At 37.6% G+C, this 24,702-nt stretch overlaps 2 protein-coding genes across 2 annotated transcripts; both read right to left on the bottom strand.

The window, feature by feature from the left end:
* Positions 1 to 1,482: 1,482 nt before the first annotated feature.
* LOC145491320 (phosphatidylserine lipase ABHD16A-like) lies at positions 1,483 to 17,704 on the bottom strand. Its single transcript, XM_081470490.1, has 22 exons — positions 15,748 to 17,704; positions 15,494 to 15,550; positions 13,123 to 13,201; positions 12,277 to 12,363; positions 11,844 to 11,929; positions 11,661 to 11,734; positions 10,833 to 10,931; positions 10,191 to 10,264; positions 10,021 to 10,061; positions 9,148 to 9,252; positions 8,285 to 8,348; positions 7,743 to 7,792; positions 7,517 to 7,628; positions 7,248 to 7,300; positions 7,058 to 7,121; positions 6,416 to 6,479; positions 5,733 to 5,789; positions 5,196 to 5,255; positions 4,692 to 4,768; positions 4,013 to 4,111; positions 3,468 to 3,514; positions 1,483 to 3,263 (listed from the first exon to the last, which is right to left on the bottom strand). Exons 1-22 carry the CDS (start codon positions 15,814 to 15,816, stop codon positions 3,177 to 3,179), a joined length of 1,605 nt encoding a protein of 534 aa, XP_081326616.1. The 5' UTR covers positions 15,817 to 17,704; the 3' UTR covers positions 1,483 to 3,176.
* LOC145491270 (long-chain fatty acid transport protein 4-like) lies at positions 17,705 to 24,476 on the bottom strand. Its single transcript, XM_081470442.1, has 7 exons — positions 24,132 to 24,476; positions 22,081 to 22,466; positions 21,318 to 21,476; positions 20,956 to 21,025; positions 19,771 to 19,972; positions 18,897 to 19,269; positions 17,705 to 18,276 (listed from the first exon to the last, which is right to left on the bottom strand). Exons 1-7 carry the CDS (start codon positions 24,365 to 24,367, stop codon positions 17,705 to 17,707), a joined length of 1,998 nt encoding a protein of 665 aa, XP_081326568.1. The 5' UTR covers positions 24,368 to 24,476.
* Between the last annotated feature and the right edge of the window lie 226 nt (positions 24,477 to 24,702).

Consider the following 24,702-nt stretch of genomic DNA (forward strand, 5'->3'; position numbering starts at 1 on the left):
TGTATTTTGGTACAAATTAAGCAACATATGTACAGCCAAAGAATTTGCTTCACCTTAAGAAGTGTAATAGCAAGCCTAGTTTTATCAAGGTTTGATTTTGACAATTCGATCAGTGGCTTTGTTTATAAGAACTTCAAAGGAGCTTTTCCCAGCAGGAGTCTGTAATAGTAGCTAACAGATTGATCATAGTTTCTTTGTTTTGCCATTCCAAAAAACCACAAGACAGGCGAAACAATAGGACCTCTGAAAGAAAGTATAAATGCTATAACTCGCCAGAAAATCTGCAGAGTTTGGGAAATTTCCTCGCCACATAACTCCTTCCACGCCGAGAGCGTTTATTAGGAAGGGAGTCGAGAGAGGGAGTACCTTTATTAGAAAAGTACATTTACCTCTGTTAATCGTGCAATCTGTTTTTTTAACATACTGTCCCATTTCAGGATCCTGCCCATTTTCTAACCCACAATTTTATTGGTTTTTGACCGTCCTAGAAACATGCTCCGTTCCTTCCAACCAATTCTTGATTTTCTTATTTGTACGACTATGTAGTTCACAGCACTCACTGTGACTCTTCTTCCACGCATGTGTTACTTATTTTTCCAAGTGTGACCCACTCTCTAAGTTTGACCCATTTTTCCAATTGTGGATCTTTTTTCCAAGAGTGACCCATTTTTCCAAGTGTGACCCATTTTTTCTGCTTAGCAATTTTTCTCAAGAGTGTCTTACAAAAAGCCGCGTATCACTTAGCCTGCAATCGCAGAAATATTTTCGGCTTTCGTTTGTCTCCGCCTAAAACTATCTCTTGCTTCGATCGCTTGAAATTCTGTATTTTATCGGCATCCAGGATTTTTCTTTTTTAACGCTCTTCAAACTATTTCGAACAGAGTAGCAACAATAACTGTATCTTTCTTTCTCGAAGATTGAAACCACGATGACCGCGATGGATCCACGAACCCGCCTTTTATATCAGACAGTTAAAAAATATAAACTTCTGGGAAGTTAGCTTTGAAAAACGGAAAGGAATCACTTTCGATGAACTCTCGTGGTTTATTGAACCATTCGCTCGACACGGCGAATCAAATTTGGCTCGGATCGAGCGACGGTCCGCGAATTTGATCAATAGAGACGAACAGAACATGGATTTATCGCCATGCTCTAGTTCGCGCCACCCGTTCTTTGATCGAATTTCGCGGATGCATATACAGCGAAACCTCTGGTTGTAATATTAACTATTTAAACTTTTTAACCAGGCCATATTTGGTTGGTGATCTGCTTTACTGCATTAAATTATTCTGTCAAATACTAAATGGCTCATACACCACAAACACTCACAAATTGTGCAGTAATGACAGATTTGTAATCTGATTAGCACAAGCACCATGACGTCACCGGAAATTGAAACCCACGTCCTGCTGGGTATTTCAGAGTCTCATGAATCTCGTCATGCCATCTCGGACGAAAGTCCCCCCCCCCCTCCCCCCACCAACCCAATAGTGAATTTTGCACTAAAATCAATCGTTCCTGTCCTAGAATTCACCAAGTTACCGAGCGGCTAAGACCTATTTCATTCGAAATTTCATGTAATACGAAAAGAAAAGCCCCCGCAGCAAAGCCTTGATTACATGTCCGTGTATGCCAAAGACTATGATTCTTTGGCTGATTATCGAATTCTGAACTATCTTGGAACCCATCCACAAAGTCCTGGGCTCAACCATAGAAAACGAAGCATCGGAAATGTCAGAGTAAGGCCAATACAAGAATACCTGTTTCTCTTTGTAGAAAAACGATGGTCTTTCAAAAATCGGGACGAAATCTTCACAAACGATTCACCTTTACAAGCGGCAATTTGATTGGTTGTTTTTAGTAGCCCCAATCTGATTGGTGTGTCACCCGTTTAAAACATAGCCCAGACCCGTTGACTAAGAGGTATTTTTTTTTTTACAAAAAAACTCAACAGTGGTACTGTTTGTCATAAATTGACATGGATCAACGAAGGTTACAGACTAAATTTAGGTTTGAGAAAGGTAAAACAAGGAACCCCAGCACCGCAAATAATTTCAATTCACCGGACACCGCAGCGTGAAAAACACAAACATCGCACACCCACCAAAAAAAACATAAAAAAAAAAAAAACACCAACACCGCAACACCGCAAATCCCCATGTCCCCCTCAGTAAGTGATCGTGAATGATGTCTAGCAAATGCGAATCATGTCTGGTGACGGTGAATCATGGCTACTGAAGGTGACTGATGGCCAGAAATGATGAGAAAAGGTATGTCGTGGGACGCGTTGGAAAGGCACTAGACAACCTAAGGGGAACGCAAGGGAATGCAAGAAAATGCAGAAAATTTGACAGCTAGGACACTCAAACTGTGAACATTTGACATTATTTGGTACACTTTTTTCGTGATCATAGCAAAAGAGCTTTGCATATCAATAAGGGTATTAAGAGTTTTTACAATGCAAAAATACCTTTTTTAGACATTATACATTGTATGAAGAGCCTTCAACATGTGGCAACCACAGTGAAAATATACAAAAATGTCAAGTGTTCTCGGTCCTTACTGTAAGGGAAGTATTCCCATAACTACTAAAACGCTAGATATAAAGTTAAAGTCTGATAACATTTTAATATCTGCCTGGCTGTATTTACTGGTTCACTATTTTCCAACAACAAGTCTCATCACTAAATTTAAATTATACTGAGTTAAATAAAACCCATAATCGAGTCTCGAGTATTACTTCCGACTTGGTTTGGAAAGGGTATAATATTTCCGTAAAAAAAGCTTGCTCAATTATTGTTTCATGTATACATCTTTCTATGAGCTGACAAGGCTACGTGTAAACAAAACTCAACTCTATACTAATCTCCACCATATAAAATCCCCGTGGCACGCTGAAAACGAAAATTTTGAATGTTCATGGTGGACGATTTCACACTATTCATCACAAAATAAACACCAGCCATGAGGGAGACTGGTAAGGAACTGGAAATAGTCAAATGGGTCTTCTCCCATTGCAGTTGATTTTACTGTTCAATGCAGTTCTGGAGCAGAACAGGCAGTTTCACGGGCTTCTGTAGAGTGACGCAAACGCAAAGCGCGTGACACACGTGTGCGAAACTTCGCTAACACTGAGAGCCTGGAAAAACAGCCTCCTCTGCAAGCTACTATTAAATTTACTGCTCATTCCAGGGCAAGCGAAACTCCGAGGCTGGCAAGTTGATGCAGTGTGTGGCATCAAAGTCCATCAGATACTGCAACACCTAGGGACAAAAAACCTTTCAACTGAGCTATGATCAGCATCTAACTTCTCCTGAGAGTGGTAATACAATGTCAAGCAGACAGCTGATGAGAATAACTTAGACGATCATTAAATGACTGCTTTGATGTAATGCCAAATTCTTAGAGCAAATATTACTGGGAAAATGAATGCCAATGGTAAAGATTCAACATTTCGAGCAGCTCACCAAAAACATTAGCAGATGAATTCGCTGTTCTGCCGAGAGATCTTGACCTGATGACAACAAGGAAAGTACATTGTTAATTAAAAGTAAAACACCTTTGATCAGCCATAAACAAGAAAAGAATAATCTACATACAAAATTACATGGTTGCCACAGACATAATTTTCAAAATACCCTGACTTTTCCCTGATAAAAATAAAATTTCCCTGATCAAATAAATACAAAATGTTGGATATAATAAGAATCTCTAGCCTGATTTTACAACCGTCCTTTCCAATCTTTCATTAATACTGATAAGTTTTCAACAAATTTTCCCTCTTCATTGCATAAAACTATCGTTGAGATCACAGTGACCTCAAATGCTTCTACCAGCCTTCAATGGTATTAAAAAAACCCGTGTTAAATTATTTCGATTTTCCATGACTTTTCTTCAAAATGTCAATTTTCCCTGACTCAAAATAAACTTCCCTGACTTTTCCTTGACCATTTTTTCCCTGACCATTTCCTGACCTGTGGCAACCTTTAATAGGGAACCAGATGGTGCTCACCTAACATCATAGGATAATCCCTGCCATTTAGCTCCACAAAACTCTTGTACATTGACCTACATAAATTAACATCAACATTCAAGCTGTTCCAGATGGCTTCTGCAACCCAGAAAGTGAAAGTTAATTCTTCAATCACAGGAAACTACTAATCTCTAAAATGGCTACAGTTATGGCCCACAAGTACAAGTAGATGGCGAATTCTAGTCTCCAGACAACAATATGAGCCCGCAGTTTTCGCCTCGAAGTTGCCAAGCAACTCGTCACGTGCTAATGGTGACGCGATAAAGATGTGACAACTTTCAAGTAATCCTGAGTGATCACGTTATTCGTTGACTAGATTCTAAAACTCGGTGACTTTGCAATGGCTTCAATGAAGATTTGGTGACGCCATTAGAATTGCTCCCCTGACTGTTCTATTGAGCGACAAAGCTCTTTATATGATTTACCTATGGACTTAAAGAGATAGGGTGTCTCGGGGATATCGGCATTTGATCACCCAGTACAATGCGAAGGTGGGGCACATGAACACAAATTTTGGTCAATTTTGGTCCAGCCCAGATGGAATTTTACCAACTGAAAATTTAAAATGTCTCATGCCTGGGGGGTTGCCCAAGGGCGATGTTGAAGTTTCGAATTGAATGATACACAAACCATCAAGTAACATTAAAATGACACTAACTTTTAGTAGCTTGATCAGGAGCAGCCAGGTATTCCAACAGGGCGTCTTCTCCATTGCTATCAACTAGACTGGGATACCTGAATGAGGGGAAAAAAGTATGTTATTTATACCATTAATTGCCAAAGTAAAGGCTGTGCAATTTTCACATGGGCTTCATACAATAGGTGGTTTGAAACCATTCCTGAGAGATTCAAATGACAAAGACCCTGGCAGCCAGGTTGGATGACATGATCAATAAAGCTAATTGAAGGGGTGCGTGGAAAAAAAACCCTATGTGAATCTTGATCTCATGTCAAATTCTCCTTTTTTCTGTAGAAAGAAGCCAAAAGCAATTTGCAAGGAGAGCCTTGCAGTCTATCAGATGTCACTTAGGGTCTTTTTCCATGCACCCATTCAATTAGAATTCTTTTGTTGATGGTCATCCAACATGGCAGCAATGACATTAGTCACAAATGATCTATACAAACAACACACCAGTCTGATTTCAAAGTAAGAATGTGTTACCTGAACTTCAAAAACTTCAACAGGAGATCATTGCCACGGTTTGAACTAATCTTTCCTTCGCTAAAACAGATACAACAAAACAATAGTTGCTAAGCAGCTGTAGAAACAAGTGGAATTGGTCTCTTGATGGGATAGTTTCTTCTTTGTTCCATTAGAGACATATTTATTATGTCATTCTTGAGCTACTTAATTATCAAATACAATTCTCATGGCAGTCTCCTTTGCAGCTGGTACTTGGGTAGTCATGTAATGCTGCTCAACAGCAACTAGTAGAAAGATGCTTTGTCATGCAACACCACTGCTAACTAAGTAGCGGAGAGCAGCTTTGTCACGCTTTGTAACTACAGAAAGAAGAAGTGTTGCGTGACACACACCCCTCACCCCCTCCCCCCAAAAAATGTCTTGAAAAAGGCTATACTCATAGTGGATGGGTGCCACATTGTACAAGTGCCAATGTACAGGCCCTGGATTGTGAATGAGACAGTTAAACAGAAAAAGCTAAGAGAGATATGAAATACAAAAACTTGAACTGCTTACTCAGTTGTAATGATCTCATCTCTCATCCTCCTGATCAGAAGCACTGGACCTTGGTAACTGAACATAAACAAAAACAAGTAGTATAGTCGGCATATAATTTTTCCTCATAATTGATACAGTAAAAACCTACTTATAAGAACCTGGATTTTAAGAACCTGTTAGGCTAAGATAATTTCTCCTTTTAAACCCCTTTTACAAAAGAACCTGCCATATATTTACATATAGAACCTGCTTATAGGCTAACTTTTTCATCTATGGTCTTATACGTGGGTTTTTACTGCATAATACACAGGCTTAGGAAAGGAGGTGGAAGGTGGGATGTCCTCAAGGTCAACACTGAACTTTAGATCAAGAGGTTTGGGTTTGAGCACTGGCCAGGTTCATAGTGTTGTGTCCTTGGACAAGACACTTTTATTAATTATAATAACATAAAAATAATATAAATGGTTGTTGGTAAATTTAACAACAGGGGTTAACCCTTTGATGGAGTACAAAAGTGTTATTAGTTACTTGATGTCACTGAAACAAGTTGAGTGCCTATGTACTACTTTACCTTCCAGACACAACAAGGAGAAACCAAGTAGGCCAAACTTGCGTTGACATTATAACTTAACAAGACAATCTTTCACACACGCAGCAACACAGAGAATTCAATTAATGAAAGATAATTAATAATTATATACCTGCAGAGCAGACGAGCAATGTCTAGATGAAAGTATTCCTTTACAACCCTTGTTGTAAAACCACCTGTAAAACAAATAAGATGAAATTGCGACCAAACCCCACAGATAATCAAGAGCTGTGAATGGCATGCTGTCAATTGAATAATATACCAAACATAGACAAACAAGCAATGCAGAGAAAATCATGTAAACTAAACCCTGATTGGTTTATTGCACCTTTAAAATAACACATGAGCCAATCAGAAGCTGTGCCTACCATCCTGATATCCTGTGATATCAAGTCACTGACCTGATATGACTATGATATCATGGTCACCTGGCTGAATTTGGGTCACAGTAAATACAGTACCTAATCTCTCCTGTTTGGTATGTTTTGGTGGCATATCCGTCTTGGTTGGTCTTGACATGGCTATTTTGGCTTGACTATGTCTAGCTAAAATACAAACTGTGGCTCAACCAAATTGGCCTGATATGCTGCCGAAGTGTACCAAAAAGGTACAATTAGGTATAAAGATCCTAAATTCTTCTCAATTTGGTATCGTTTCAAATACTCAGTTAGCTATGGTTTCAAATAGAGTAAAGTACAAAATGCAAAAATCATTGTCCACAAGAAAATCATCACCATTTATCAAAATGACCTACTTATGGTTTCAGGCATCTTGGTTTGGGCAAGAGGCACTATGTCATCAAATGTAGCATCCAATACCTACAGACAGTGAGAAAATATTGGTGATTTGCTGGCACTTGTTCCTTATTAGTAATAGCAAGGACAAGGACTAATGCATCCAAATGCAAAATGAAGATGGATCATGATGACAGACAATGTACTAACCATGCCACCAATTTGTGGGTGGACTCTGGATGCCCAAACAGCAGGATAACCTCCTTTAAAAGCAATCGAAGAGAATATCAATGATAATAGTTGTAATAGATGTAATATTATTTATAACAAAATCGTGCACTACAAAGTATGGGTAAGTCTACCAGTTGCTATCTTATTTCCTAAGGAGGATTCTATTTTTAAAACAGTTTATTGAGAGAATCTACATACATGTACACTACTTAGGAACAAATACTTATAATGACTATTTGAATACTTACCAATTGACCAAGCATATATAACTATTTTAGAAACTGGAAACCCAAGTTTTTCAACAGCATATTGAATGACAACATCTATAGCATTCCTCTCAGATTCTGGGCCAGGAAAACCCTGCAAAATTCCAGTGAAAACACACACATTGTCATAGAAATGGTACTTCAGTTCCCTTTGTAAAATTAAATAAAATTCCACTTGCTCAGCTTTAGAAATATGTTTTTAACTTACACTGCTGCCAGCAAAACCAGGATGATTCCATCCCAACACTGAATATCCAGCTACATACAAATAAACAGGAAAGGTATTATTAAGCATTACTAACCATCGGTGGCTGTGACAAGAACATTGCCAGCCAGTGCTGTTATTAACCACTTATAACCCTGAGTGAGGTCTTTACAGGAAAATCTCAAACCAAGACCTTGCCATATTGATCATGCCAAGGTTTGGATTTACCATTAAAGACCGAACATTCCAGGTTAATAATTTGTTTATTATAATATGGTTTTTTGCTTTGGTTTCGTGGGTCTGTAATTGGCCTATGGGCATTATAGGAAAATAATGCCCTAGAATTAGCCAATCAGAGCATGCATTATATCTGCTACAAACACAAGCCATATAATAAGATTACTTGTTACTTCCTTCCTAATGAAACATATTACAATACAAAACTCAGCACTTTACAATCAATGCCAAAGATAAACAAACGATAAGATACAAAGACTTGCCCGTGAAGTCAAACAGAACCAAGTTATGAAATAAATTAAACCAACCTTTTAATGGCGTAGTCATCAGCCCAACCTCATAAAAGCCAGCATTACCCTCACATGTTATGACCTGTTGATTTAACGCCAAGTTGATGATGTCATATGAAACTTAAGGTAAAAAAATATTGGCTAACATCAAAGGCCTACACAGTGTATAGTGTATTGTCAAAGGACAACTACATACAGTGTAACCTTTCCGCATGTATTACGTGCCAGCGCCCCATGATGCCAGCCAATGTGCAGTGTACGTACATTCTTGAATATTACCCAGCCTGTGATTTGTTCTTTTGTTACACAAATTACCTCTCTGAAGAAAGGGGAGTAGCATTACTACGACTGATACTACCAAACCCAAATACAGCAAAACAGAGCTGCTACCTGGACCCTCTCATTTGTAAGACTGGATTGTTACTAACAGGCCAATTTCAATATATATATTAAAATTGTAACTTGACTCCAAGGCCTGCGAGAAAAATATATTTCACCATATTATTCATTCCACAAACTAGATGCCATTTATTTTGTCTTATTCCACTAATTAGAAGCCAAGTATATTGAATATCACAATTGGTCTATCTTCTCAGTACAATTCCCCATGTAGAGTATTTCATTTTTTCCTTGGATCCTCAGCCTTAACTCCATTTATGATGATAAAGTTACAACAGCACACTGAACTCATAACATGCAGATGCCAGGACTGTCATTAAGTTCTGATTCACCTCTAGCCTTAAATTTGTTACTTTATGGGTGAATTCTATCAACTACAGCCAAGTTGACCTGTAACAACAAGGGGCCATCAACCTTGCTAAGCTGTAACAGGTGATACAGGTTATAGCCCATTGATAGCCCTGCATGCATCATTATCCTACCAGAGTGTTCCCCTTGCTCTCCTCATCTTCAGGTGATCTCTTATCCATGAACATGGTGTCTATCTCGTTGCTGTCAGCTGCCTTCAGTTTTGCTCTCTGACCGTTCTGATCAAGAATGAATTCATTTATAGATAAATTGTTTAAACCAAGTAGACATAGTAGATCATTTCATGATTATATTTCCCACATCAACCCATTTGCAGTTACCCTTAACTTAATTACCTCTAACCTCATTTTGAAATATTCAAGCTATGTTGACTTTATATGTACATAATTACTTTAAGCATTTTTTTTCCCAGCTGTCATCTTAAATACTTAATTCTCTGTTCAGGTGCATTGGTATATTTTGAAAAAGGAAACCAAATGCTAGTATTGTGGTATTAATTATGTGCTCTGCAGTATTATACTGGTCACTATCCCTGTCTTAGTCACATCAAAGCACCCAATCTTGCACAGAGACCAGCCGTTTCTTGTGGAGGGCTTTCATAAACAGAACATATTCTAAGAAAAATTGACAGACTGTTTAAAGGAGCTCAGTCACAGTTTGCACATTTTGAAAAGTTTGGTCTAAATTTTTCAAATTCGTCATTTGGAATCCATGTGAATCTTCGCCATCCTTGACCATCCCTGTTCCTTTATGGTTTATTATTATCTATTTGATGTTTTTCTATCTTTGTAAACTATTATTTTCAGGTTTCCTTCCATTTAGAGGAGATTTTGTACATGGCCAAAACAAAAGACAAACACTGTGACTGAGCTCCTTTAAAGCTTAGTGTGAAGTCTCACCTAAACTAAACAGCACAAAAGTTACTGACAACTCTCTTTGCCTGGTACATTACATGCTGCATTCAACATACAATGGGTCTAACTTACACGTTCAAGCAAGAACTGCCTTCCAGACATCAGAGCTTCTCCTGCACAAGACAAAGAGGGAAAAATTAACTGTGAGTTGAAGTGAGAGTGTAAAACATACAGTCACGTACCAGCTGAGTTACACAGCATTCACAAGCCTGGATGAGATAAGTGTTAGTAGCTATAATTACCAAATCCACTCTGTAGAAGGCCAGTGGAACCAGGGTAGACCAAAGGCCGGCCAACTGAGTGTGCAACAAAATACCTGAAAATAACAAAACACACAACATCAAAGAAACAAAGTGATGCCATGGAAACCATATGCAAATTGATATCAAAGGTTGATCCTGATTTCAATTCTAATATGTTGTTTACAGCAACAAAATGTTATTACATGTAACTAGTTAAATATTCATCTACAGATTCAGGATTCACATTCAAAGACAATTCCCATTTTACGCAAAATTCTAGGGTTGTATTGGACATTAAATTAAACTAATGCTATTCACTTTGCATTTTTATGACTCAGTGAAACTTCCAATCAGCAAATCAAAGAGGGCAATAACATCACACTTGAACATACACCATAGTTACCAGTTTTGTGGTTCAGAGTTTGAAATTAACAATTGAAAGCAGTTTTTAAATTAAAATTTTAAATTAAAAAAAGTTTTGAATTAAATTTTCTTTTTGCTCCGTTGCAAAACTAAGATTATCATTGACAACAAATAACAACCAAATTCTATTAAAAGAGAAAAATCTAAGTCTAAAATCAAACTTAAAATATGAAAATACTGCACAGTGTATTAGAATAAAAAGTGGAAGGTGTAAATCACCTTAGGAAGTCACAAGGCCAAGATCCAAGGAAGGACAAAAATCCTGGAGAAGGTCTGCTACGAGAAGTGACATTTTCTGATCCCCTGCGCATGCTGCAGCTACAAATGGGAATGATAAAGAAGTACTTTTTAAGTCATGTAATTTAATGATGCTATCAGAGTGCAATCCAAGTGTTAATTTATAATCCTGAAGTATTACTGGATGTTGTTTGAGGATAACAGAATGTGATGGTGTGGATCAGGAAATTTGTTATCCTACAAATTTACTAGTAACTAACAACTATAAATAAATTGTGAACCTAATTTATACTTGCACTCTGGATATTCCATCAAAACTTTTGCTATAAAAATATGTTGAATTGTTCATATGAACCTCGATTGCACATACATGCCACTACCTAATGAGCCCTGTTTTATCTTAAAAGTTGCTGTTTACATCCCATGCACATTGGGGCTCAAAATTTGTGCAGCTTCAACTTCATAAGCACTAAACTTAACTCTAAGCCCTAAACAAATAATAAATAGTTTGTCAATGTTTTAATTGCACACAAGACAACAAGCTTCCCTTATTCCCATTCAAGGTTGTTATGATCTGAAAACCAACGCATACACAATTCTTGTGTTATCCAAAACAACACTGCAAGGGGGATAATCAGCATGAATCATTCAATAATGTTTTGAATTTTATTCAGCATAACAGAGAAATATATTATGTAAAATTTATAAATAACTGTACATATGACAATGCACTTTTTTTAAAATTTCTCACAACCAGTTCTGTTCAGGGTTGTAGCTAACATACATGTAAGTTTTTGAAGTAATACATACTCAGCTTTAGATTCGTCCCAATGGTAATCAACAGGCCAAGCGTAAAAACTGAAGTCATATAACCCAAGTCTTCTCTGCAAAATTCCATGTATGAAGTTATTAAATGACAACACCGATAAAATTTGAATAAATTCACTGGTCACTGATTCCTCTGCAGGTCAATCATGTATTTATATAACACACCTTATTTTCCTCATTGTTATTTAATCTTGTTTCTTCTAAAAGAGCTAAGAATATTCTGTAATCTGGATTTTTAAAACGTCCATATCCTGCAAAGAAAAAAAATGTCAATAAACACAAAAGTACAGTTGTAGTAAATTATAGATATCAACCTGGGAAATATAATTTTGAACTGGTATCATTGGCTCACTAAATTAAAATACATAATAACACTGCCTTATTCAAGTGTAAAGGACTTTCTTGTTTTTTGAAACTGAAATCCTGAAAAGTTTTCAGATTTTAACAGAAAGTGAGATGATACCACAATTCATTACTACTTTTTACATATTAAATAAAAATATCAATTTTATAATTTGATTATCTATCCTACAGCAAATGAACAAAACTACACCAATTTTTTAATTTACATTTTTTGTTACCTATGGTCACAAATTACCTCTGATACATAATGCTCCAAACACAACCAAAAGTCCTGTACTAATAAACCTAGACAGGCTTACCAAACCAGCATGGCTGAACAGACCTGGTGAAGACACAATCATCGGTTATTATATGTTAAATAATGTTTTTCAAAACTGATTCTTTTGATTAAACAGTACATGATCAAAAGCACTGTCAGTGTGGAATCTTTTTCAAGTTTTGTCTCAGAGCAGATTTTTGGTCCAGTAACCACAAAATCTAAGAGGTTGTCTCTAACTTCACCTACAATTTAAAATGTACTTGGTCTAGTTAGAATTAGAGTTTACAGAACCCCAGGATTATCAATTTTTAGTCTATTTACAGCATTGCAATGTGATGTGTCTAAGATATACCTATTTGTGAACATGCAATGGTAGATCTCAGATTTACAAAGGAGAAGGACTTAGATTAGTATGATAACAACATACTTGTAAAAATTGCTTAAAATATTGAAAACTGTTAGCCAAAAGTAGCTTACTAATGCACCACAATATATAATAGTCACAATTTACTATAAATTTTATAGCAACAGCTATAACAATAAAATTATTCAGACCTGCAGAGTATACTTGCAAAATTATTATTATTATTGTTATTATCATTATCATTATCATTATCATTATCGTTATTATTATTATTATTATAATTATTATAATTATGCATTCATTTTTTTTTTGACAGATTTTTGGGTTGGCTCGCCACCCAATCCACTCCTCTCTCTTATATATGTCCCTGAAATAACAAATATTATATTAAGACAAGTATTACAGTATAAATAATTATAGTATACAAAATACTCTATCCAGGGTGAGGTGATACAGACCTTTTCTCAAAAGGTAAAATCCTAATGCTGGTGCAGTTACCAATGAAGTTGAATAACAAACAGACCAAGCCAATGACAACTAGAAAGAAAGTTTTTAAAAATTGGTTTTAATAGCAGAGTAGTTTTCATTTGAGTGTCGTAAAACCAGGAAAACCAAACCAATTACTTACCAATTAGACTACTCAGCTAATCTAAAACCATGATAGTAAAACCAAAACCAAAAACAAAGTAATTGCCTGATCAGTATCGACACTCAATTGAAAACTGCTCTAGTTTTCAAACATTAACCCTCCCTTCCCTTTAACTTGCAAAGTCATTAAAAATTTATAACATGCATGGCTTGTCTAGTAAATGATTCAATTTATCAGTCTGCTGGTGGCCCTAAAGAAGGCATTTATTGTAAAGGAGCCAATTATTAAGAATGGGGCATTATTTGTCTTTTTTTTTTTGCATAAATATCAAAATGTGATACATGTACTGCTGATACTGTTAAAATTGTTACAAGAACTTAAGTTGGACTTGAATAAAAGGTGTAATTTACATCTGAAAATTAAATTACTTGTATACTTGTATATGTTGTAGGTAATTTTTTTCTTCAGGTAAATTTGATTTTTACCTAGGTAATATTTTTTTAACTAGGTAATTTTAAAACAAATTTTTTTACTTGGATATTTTTAATCTGTTATGATGTTCTTCATTTTCACATAGTAGATCAACGGATATTGACAAAGCTGGAGTGCCGGTTAGCCAGATTTTACCCGTTAGCCCGTGTCGGTTAGGGGTGACACTATTTGGCGCAAAGACAGAATATCACTCACCAGTCATGTTGACCGGTCACGTCATGTTGAGACGGTCACGTTGTTCATTCTTGAATAAACAATCAAATCCTCAACTGTAAATTTTAGATTTTTATTCTCTTTTTTATTATGGCCTCTCACATGAAAACATACACCAACAGGTATTTGTTGGAACGGCTAAAAATCGATTGCTTGCTATTTGTCATGTATTCAAGATCAACAGGAATGCCATTTGAACAGCTGGGGTTATCCGTCCTAAAAAATATTCAGCTGTTCGAACAACTGCTACTATCATTTGGAAAAGAAATTTCATCTTTTAGGACGGCAGTGGTTTTCAATTCAGAATTCAAAACTATTCAGCCTTTCGAACAGCAGAGGTTTTCAGTACCTCAAAGAATCCGATCAGATTCAGCTTTTCATGACGCTTTAGGTTTGCCCACCTCTCTTTGTTGGCGTATATTTCAAAGGTTTTGCTCTACAGATGTCAAGATATTTGTCATTTCTTTCACTTTCACTGTACAAACATCGACGAACAAGACGTCAAAATTTTTAGCTCAATTGTCAAGTTGTTTCCAACTAAGACATTATGGGACTCCAGGACATCAAAACAAACATTTTGCAGTCTGCTTTTTTTCCATCAAGCCGTAAATGTAACATGTAACATTGAGCACAAACACAGTATCTAATTTAGAACCTTACTGTTACAAAATGGACGAAAATAATGTCCCAACAAAAAAGCCGAAGGCCTTATCAGTATCTCTATCTATAAAGTTATTTTGTTCACGAATGAAATTTGAGACACGTGACCAAAATCTATCAGTGGTAAAATCATAATGGTCATTAGTTCTTCGTGAACGAAAACTCTCTCTAATATGACTACAACAAAGTTTAGATTTTTCATGGCTTACACTTTAGAACTTACTTGTTGTGTAACTGTAGCCGTATTCGTACTAACACAATGATTTGTTGTACGTTTGCACGGGTGAGAATCGAGGAAATGGAAACTTCTTCTTCTTCGGCTATATTTGTTTACCCAGTTATTTCTGATGCCCAAAATTAGGATCAGCTGATGCATGATTGGTTACATTTACGTTTTGACGGACATAAATACTTTGTAGCGCATCAAAACAACAGCATATGGAATTCAATATACCGATCAAAAAATTCGAAGTTTCATCAAATTAATATGCATCCGTTCAATACTTTTCCTTTGGCAGGTGGCAAGAATTCCACTTAGAGCGTGCCACTTCATTGAGCTGCTGAGCCCTGCCAAGGCTGTCTTTGGTTAAGTTTTAAGCTTTTCTTTAAGATTTTCAACGGTCTAGCAACGACTGTAACAAATAAATTATATTTGTGGGTTTAATTAGGCCAACATTACTTTTTTTTTTTTTTTTTAATATCTTGACCGGTGAGAAACGAGACGTGACCGAGCTAAAATTTCTTTGGTCCGAAAATTATTTTGAGCCCTGGGATGCAAATCATCTGAATCGGTATATACATGTAAGCAGCTAGAATGGGTCAAGGAATATAACTTTGTATACAATATGAAGCCATATTTAAGCTTAAAATCTTACCGCACGTAAAACTCCTGCACCACATTGTTCCAGTCCATTTGCCTCGTATGCCCTACTCTAAAATACAGCATATGACTTATTAAAGTAAACTCACTTGCAATAAAGAGCACGATTCGAACAGTGAAAACGGAACTATGAAAATCAATTGTGGAAGCCAGGTGGTTACTTTATATTCATCGCTCCACGCCCAAATACTTAAACTACTGTTAAAAAGAATAACCCATTTTCGCAAAATGTACGATTCCGACACCTACCTGTCGACTATTTCTCGTGAAAATTCGGTGCAACTGGGGACCTACTGCACAACGATAGAACTCCGCCATCCTTCTTTCAATTTTGGTTTCACAAGAATACCGCTGACCCAGCCTCGTTTGATGTGATGTCCGTCCTGTCCCAGATCTCTTTCTCGCGCAATTACCACGAAAAAGGGGACCCGAGAACGAGTTTGCGCTGGGGTCCCACCTGAGTCTACCGTGGGAATGTTTATTGTAAACAAGCAGGCTTACAGGGAAAAAAATTAAAGCCTCAACTTGTTGTAAAAAGTATGGCTACTCTCTTCGCCGAAAAAAGAGAAGTTGAAAATAAGTCATTATGAATTTTGAACAATTTACTTCAAATTAAAATCGCGAAATATCTCTGTTCGTAAGTGAAGTTCATCTGGGCGTCGCATTGGAAGCCATCGTAGCAGTACTTTCCTTCTCAAGGCGCGATAGGTGAACTAAAAGCTTGACAGACGTGCAAAGGCATAGGGTGTGAAACAGCCCCCTCGAAAATAAATAAATAAATAAATAATTAATTAATAAAAAGGGGGGGGCAAGGAAAGGATGAAAAACTTCCCTTTCTGTTTTGTCACTTTAAAATCCTTAGCCTTTGCGTGGCCTCCAAAAGCTTATCGTGCAACTCTCGCGCGCTTAGAATGGAAACGATTTCTATGCACGCATTCGCCTTGTAAGATTAAGACGTAGTCAAACGGCGCATGATAGTCGATGATAGTTGATGATAGTTGGTGAAAATTGGGGGAGAATCATTCAGCTATCATCGACTATCATGCACCGTTTGGCCAGGCTTAAAAAGCTGATAAAAAAAAAATGATAGTCGAATGGTTCTCCCCGAATTTTCACCGACTATCATCAACTATCATCGACTATCATCGACTATCATGCGCCGTTTGACCCAGGCTTTAAGTCCTCACTCGTCTTGCGTTGTTGCTGTCTGTATTTATATTTTTGAAATTTAGTTATCGTATGTATATATTTATGATCAAATCGACGTTACTAATTTCTGCAAAACAACGGCCCAATTAGTACAATTATGAGAAGAAAAAAAACACTCCAAAAAGTTAAAACCATTTTAATAGCGTTTCAGCAAATTAGATTTAAGTTTTTCAGTGACAAATGTGGTTTCTGACAAGTGATGGTCTTCTGGTCTCTGATGCATAAAATTAAAATGTGCGGAGGGATTCAATTTTCAAGGGTCTGTATATCTTGATTGTCAGCGAAAACTCAATGAGAGCCATCCTAGAAAAAGATACGCTAATCGTACATGTCGTATTTGATTTTTTCCTTAACTTATTACGTCTTTTTCCGATACAATTAAAACAATAGTAAGAAAAGAGAATCTAATGTCAAGGATTGCTCCAGAAAAAGCGATAATATATAGATTACTGATGTCACGCAATATCGACAATTTTCCGTATTTTTCATATAAACAAAAACACCTCCATATGTCAATTTATCATGCCGAATTAAGTTAATACGCGTCGTTTCATAAGAATCCACTGCAAAGTCGTGAAATATGGGAAGCCAACTTGCCGACTTGAGGGAGGGGGGGGGGCGGAAACACCCCCATGCCCCACTTGGCATACTTTTCTTTGTCACAATAGGAAAGTCCGGGGTCCTATACTTTTATGAGTTTGCAATGGATTCTTATGAAACTTCGAATATTTTCTCAATATAGCATGATAAACTGAGCTTCTAGGTTTATTTTTTGTTTGAATGAAAAGATCGAAACGCGTGACAATGGTAAAGAAGGCCTATTAGAACACTTGAACAAAAAGTGGCCACACGCCTATTTTTTGCAGTCACGATTTTCGTACATTTTTGGCTTAATTCGAGTTTTGATTGCATGGTTATCAGAGATACTGGTTGGAACTCGATAAGAACTGTAACCAATTTTGTTAACTGTACGCACGATCATTGCAAAAATTACAAACTACATTCTGATTTCTCCACGGATGATTTGCTCATACTTGCTCTCATCAAGGACCAAGTACATTTTCTCTTTACCATCAAAGTAAAACAGTTGATCCTCTATGACGCCTATATCAAAACCTTCGTTTCTTAGCTTGCTCTTTTGAAGTTTGAATGTACCCGTCAAGTCGACTCTGTGTACGATCCTCAGAAACATGGGACAAGCATAACTCGGCAAGAGCTTCCTCAAACTACCAGCTAACGTCACCAGGTCCACTTTGTAATCCGGATCAGCAATGGCCGCCATGCCAGCACGTCCTTCAGTGCCCGGAACCATCACGCCATAAACAACCACATCGCGAAGGCCTAACACTTTACTCATGACCGACTCCACTTCGGCCGTCGACACGTTTTCGCCTCGCCATCGGAACGTGTCGCCGGTACGATCGTGAAAATAAATGTAGCCATACTCATCTTTGACAACCAAGTCTCCAGAGAGGAATGCCGAGTCGCCTTTCTTAAAAACGTCGTGGGCAATTTTCTTCTTGGTTTCCAGTGGGTTCAGGTATCCGTCAAAACGCTGGGAAGGATCACCTGTGGCGTGCAGTAAAGAGCTATCAGTTCCAAGATCAAAATCTAAGTTCTTTTCACTGATTACCACACATTTTTTGATTACATTGTTTGAGAAATTGTTGGTACAGCTTAGCAATATCTACTCTCCTTGGCAGCCCTAGAGGGTACTAAGATCCTGTTTTAAATGGGCATGGCTTGAAATATCATTCACCCCTAAGAGGTACCAATTGTGAAACAACACATTATTTCCTGTCATATTTTTTTCGGCTCAATACCTTAAGAGGTACCACGAAAGCTCCCGCTGTGGACCTTTTAAGGCTGAACACCCTCACATGTATCAAAACTGTGTTTTGAACCCCCAAAAAGGATCACGAGCACCCCCATCCATTTTATATGAGAGTCCCCCCTGGGCCAAAAAGCCGCTTGTGTGACAAGAAGGGTTGTACGATGACTCAGACATCAACTGGGAAGGAGGATTGACAATAGCCTAGTTGATGGGTTTCTTTCTTCTTATTATCTGTCTGCTTAATAACGTACTGGTATTTGAAGTACAAATCCGAGTTTTCTCATTTTATTGGATTGCACGGTGTAACAGTGATATTAGTAAAACATGCAACCAAAACAAGTCAGGATACAAATACCTTTCAGACTTTTTCCAACGATCTGCCCAACTTCCCCAGGCTTGGTTCTCTTTGCTAACCCATCTGATCCCCGCACTAGCTCACCAGTTTCAGGATCAACTTTGAAAATAACCACGGGGTAGGCAGCGGGAAAAATCTCAGACACAAAGCCACAAGCACCATGGGTACTGTCTATGTTGATTATAGAGGCTGTTCCCTCTGTTGAACCATAAAATTCTCCAATCTCCTTGATGCCAAAGCGTGCCTGGAACTCCTCCCATATCTGAGGGCGGAGTCCATTGCCTGTGGCCAGGCGTACCGAGTGCTGAGTTTCTGAGGGACGATGAGGCTGCGCCAAAAGATATCGGCATATCTCACCAATGTACTGAACCACCTGACAAAAATATATCAAGACATTTTTAAGTATTGGTTGCTACAGTCTACTTGGATAACTTGGCTTAGATAGACAGACAGACAGAGAGGCAGGCAGGCAGGCAGACAGACAGACAGATAGATAGTTTAATGAAGCTTTAAAATCACAGCTTTAGAGCTTAATTAAATAAAACTATATAAATGAATTCTAATACTAAGACTAGGCTAAAATGTCATCAATGAAAAACACCAAATAATTACTGTAATTGTATAATAATTGTTATACAATTGCGATACAAAAAGTTATTCTTTAGTCTGTTCATTTTCAGTGCAAATAGGAATGTGATATCTGACTATTTCTCAGATTAAAACTTCATTTGTTTGGCTCTGGTAAAAATCTGTGGAATTTGTGATCTGCAGCATTATTACTGATGTCCAGCTTTACATGTACTTCTCGTTCTTCTCCTCTGGTGTGAATCACCAACTTAAGGTTCAAAGACTTGAGAGCTCAAAATGTACTCACCGTGGCCTTTGTCTTCACGCAGTCATCCCAAAATGTACTGGCAGAGAACTTACTTCTCAGCGCTAATGTACAGCCACCAATGAAGCACTGCCCAACGCCAACAATTCCAGCAGCAGAGTGATAGAGTGGCAATGAAGAGTAAACTATGTCATCATGGCGGATGTTTAGTGCACAGTGTACCCCATAAGACATCTTAAAGTACCTGAAAGATCACACATTCTGAATTAAGAACCCTGAATGGCGACTACTTGTTACAGAAAGCTTGAGGTTCCATCTTTTGTTCTCAAAAATTTGACACTTGCTCAACAATCATTGGTGAAGAATTACTGTTTTTGAAACACGTGGCTAAAATGCTGTAAAAATCTGATGATGAAGATTGAGCTAATAAGTGATGTAATCTTAATTTGGAGGGGAGTATTATCAGGGGATTTTGCATCTGAAATTTGGGTATTTTATGGGTTGGGGTTGGGGGAGGGGAGAAGTTGCTTTTAACACTGACAGTCTTTAAAGTTTTACCTCACACCAAGGCTAACAGGACAAAATTTTATACAAACCCGTGATCAGGTACATGTATGTGCCTGATATGCGCCTGGTATTCACTTATGGAAAACTCAGGCTCCACGTCTAATTGTTAATTAGTAGAATTCTAGTCATATGTTAAAAAACTGCAAAAACTGCACTGCAATCTGACCAAGCTACAGTGTATTGTACACTATCAGCCATTACTGTGCACTGACTAGGTCTTCTATAAAATGGCAATGTTTTCTTGTTTTTCCTAAGTTCCAGAGGAACAGCTTGAAACAAATGGATTTAATTCAACTCCTAGGAAGACTACAAGAAAGACATTCAATGTTTCGTTTTGACTTTAAAAAAATTGTCCAAAAACTGAACAACTGCAAATTTCAAAAGACCATCCAGTCTGCGTGAAGTTTAATGCTATGCAGAAAAATAATTGGAATTGCTATTTTGAAGGAAATTTCAGTCAAAATTCTACTAAAACAATAATTAGATTATTCGCTCTCAATTACAATGAGGTGATAGTTGATTCAACCTTCAGCTTTATCAACTATCAGCTTCATCAACCATCCTTATCAACTTCAACCTTATTAACTTGAACTTGAGACTGAAGTCATGAGAGAGGCAATAGTCTATGTTTTATATCCTTACATTACATGTGCACTATACCTGGCATTTGATATTACAGCAGCTTTGGGCAATCCAGTAGTCCCTGATGTGTAAATGTACAGTAATACATCTGAAATAGAAAACACGTCAAAAAAGTGAACACGTGCAATACACAATAGTTGGAGAAATTGTTAGCTGTTAAAAGGTCTGCTTCAGTTGCTGAAATTGAAGGAACCTTGTGCCTCAAACAGTGCCTCCATGTAAATTTGATATCTGTAGGAGGAAGCAGCAAACAACTTTACAAGATACAACTTGAAATTTTACCAGATTACCCCAGTGAAGAATAATACTGAAAGAGTGAAGTGTCTTGACCAAAACTGCAAAATTAATTATTGTGGGAAGCAGACAGTATTGTTTATTACCAGCCATAGATTTAGAATGATTGGTTTCAGGCAATCCAGATGAACTCTCCTCTAGCTTCTTGTCCAAATTTACAGCAGAATGCACAACATTTGAAGTACTGCCTAAACAGTATAGCTGTACTATTTCTGGAACTCTGATCTGGATTTCTTTTACAGCACCTGCCAGAGATAAACAATAATACTAATATCAAATCCATTCCCTGAATAAAAATCAATACATTAATAGAACACTTACTGCAAGGTGTGATTGCAGTTTGTCAGATTTTGATATGGAATAAAACAACAAGAGAAAATGTTGAGTTTCCCACCCAGAGAGAGATGTGAGCCAAATTCACAAAAATGATTCACTCTTCTTTCAATGTGCATGAAAGATTTAAGGAATTTAGGGAGAAAAATACTTAAAGGTTATATCAAATACATGTACCACTTCTGTGATCCCTCACACCTTAAATTCCAAAAGTCTATTGGCTGAATAATAGAAATGATAGAATCTAAATGTCATTAGCTTACAGTACAAACCCTGAAATAAAACGTTTCATGCAAAATTATTTATTTTCTTGAGAAGTACCCACAGGCTCTTCTATTTTATAAAGGTTTAGTAAGCCTATTCCAGGGCAGGCGACAAGTGGGACTTGGTAGAGAAAAAGGAGAGGTCGCTGATCCCGCTCGTCATCTGCCCATGTTTTCCAGTGATCGTCCCCACAGAATGAGAGCCTGGAATAGGCTAAGGTTTAGTTTGAAATCAAGTTTTTTTCATTATTACCTGAAAGATCTGACCCAAATATGATTGCTCTTACAGAAGCCACGGATATACAATGAAAAAGTGAATTAAGTCGCAAATTAGTGTTGATTAGGGCTGTAATGACACCAAGTTTGCATAATCCAAGCCATATGCAAACAAATTCAGGACAAGATTCTAGGAAGAGAGCCACTACTTCTCCTTTCTTGTAGCCTTGTGACTTGAAATAATTTGCAATTCTATTGGAGTATTCTTCTACTTCTTGAAATGTCCATGTTTTCTGTTCAAACACAAAGGCAGCTTTTTCGGGATGCTTAGATGCAGTTTGATGAAATATGTCTGCCACAGTTCGATTGTTCCTAACATGTAGATGAGTGGTCAGAATGACTTGGATAAAACGACGGAAACCTCTGAAAAGATGATCAACCATATGACTAGATTAGCTTCTTTAGTTATTTTGGGTAGAATTTTACCTGCTACAGTCTTGTAGTTTTATTTTACATTGTAAATTATAATAGGCCATTACAATTATTATTCTCACATTTTGATTGGTTCTTACTTATGATCTATTGTGTAGTTCCAGAAAATATCCATCCCTCTCCCACAGAAGGAATTGTTTTTCTAAGACTCCCCACCCCTCTGGAAATTCCAATTACGCTTCATACATTTCTTTAATTTTTTTGGTCTTATACAGTCCCCTACCCCTCAGAAAACTCCAATCCCTTCTGTTGGGGTATGTTGGAGTATGGATATTTCCAGAAAACTGCACATTAGAGGACAGACACATGCATGATGCCATTAACATTTTATTGGTTTCTTTATTATATAAAATGAGTAGATTCCATGTTGCCACATGTGTGTTCAGTAATAGGGAGCTTAAGCAATGACGACGACAACACCAAGGACGACACCTAGTAAAAAATGAATTTATAATTTACAAGTGAAATTTGTGATTGTCTAGATCTGTTCAGTACGCCAATGGCTCTAAAAACGTGCTTGAGCTAAATATGCAACGATGGCGTTTAAATTCCAAATGGAAATACAAAAAATTAGGCGCTTTCTTCCCTGTTCCATAGACGACACAGAACTTGGTCATTTCATGTTGTTGTTTTGCAGAGGATGGCAATGAAATGGACAAAGATTTATAACACACGTGCACAGCTATTGTTTTGCTCGTTAAACCTTTCGTTTAGTGACGTTCTCATTGCCGTCATCGTTGTGGTTTGCTTAAGCTCCCTAATACTGGTAGATCACAGAAGACGTCAAAATGACATAAGGACTGGACATCACATTTTTTGTCCTTATCACAACTTGATGTCTTCTGTGATCCATTGTATTTACTGAACAGATGTACAGCAACTAGGAAATTATCTATTTGCTAAATGTTTTGTAAAACTGAAGGTGTTGTTGTTGTTGCTGCTGTTGTTGTTGACCCAATAAGGACTCTAAGAAAACAACTCTAATTTAGGGATTGAGTTGCACTACAGTCAAGTGGTAATTTGTCAAAGCAAAAGACAGGAGTCTGCATGCGAGCCAAGTGGCCCATCAGGCCGGAGCTTATCCCGGTTTCTGTAGCATGAAGCAACTAGGAGTATTTCTACTCCCCCCTGGATGGGATGCTAGTCCATCGCAGGGTTACCCCCAGCATTAAGTTCGCCAGTACTCATTTATACACTTGGGTGGAGAGAGGCACTGTGAGAGTAAAGTGTCTTGCCCAAGAACACAACACAATGTCCCCGGCCAGGGCTTGAACCCGGACCGCTCGATCCGGAGACGAGCGCACTAACCATGAGGCCACTCGCCTCCCAAAGCAAACGACAGGGGCTTCAAAAATTTGTTGATCAGCGATGGACTCACAAATCATGATATTTTATGGCATCCAGGCTCAATTATTGTTGTGTCTTTGGTCGGTAAGTAAGCTTACATTACCATTAAACAAACATGTGTGCATGTTTGCAAAATAAACGTTTAATCACTGGTCCCAGGTCAGGCGTCAGTGCCGACCTGAACTGTCAGGCAGATCGCTACAAAGTACTACACTAACAGTATTTGAACCTATAATGGTGAATACTTACATCAGATCGCGCACAATTGTTCGAAAGAACACTTTAGGAAAATTCTTTCCACCAGACGCCAAAAAGGCTACGAATAAAAGGGCTGGAAAAACAATGAGTGGAAGTTGGCAGTACAAAACAACCGCGGCGAAAGAGACGATCAGTGCGGCCCAAGTGTAAACCATTTTCCGTCCTCTGAAATGGCGGATAACTCGAGTTGGAAACGACAGCTGCTTCAAACAGTCTGTTCCTCGCATGAATCTACATTCCACAGTGAGACGATGCCCAGAAAGGTGAAAGCAAAAGCAAGGGGACAGTTTCCTGTCGAGTGCTCTAAATATGGCACCGTTTCCTTCACGATGAATTATCGATTAGCATTTATCCACGCTCGACGGACCATTGATTTGTTGTGGTCGTTAGGGCCGTTGGCGGATAAATAGTTAGCACCCTAGAGACGCCTTTAGTGAATAAGATCAATCAATTTGCCCGTGATAGCTTCTCAGTTTCTTTCTAATGACAGCATCCGCTCTTACTCCCTCCGTACAGGGAGACATTTATCTGCAAAGACGACGAAATCGTGAAGCCAAACGAA

The sequence above is a fragment of the Orbicella franksi genome, chromosome 1, assembly GCF_964199315.1.
Source record: "Orbicella franksi chromosome 1, jaOrbFran1.1, whole genome shotgun sequence".
Taxonomy (NCBI): Eukaryota; Metazoa; Cnidaria; class Anthozoa; order Scleractinia; family Merulinidae; genus Orbicella; species Orbicella franksi.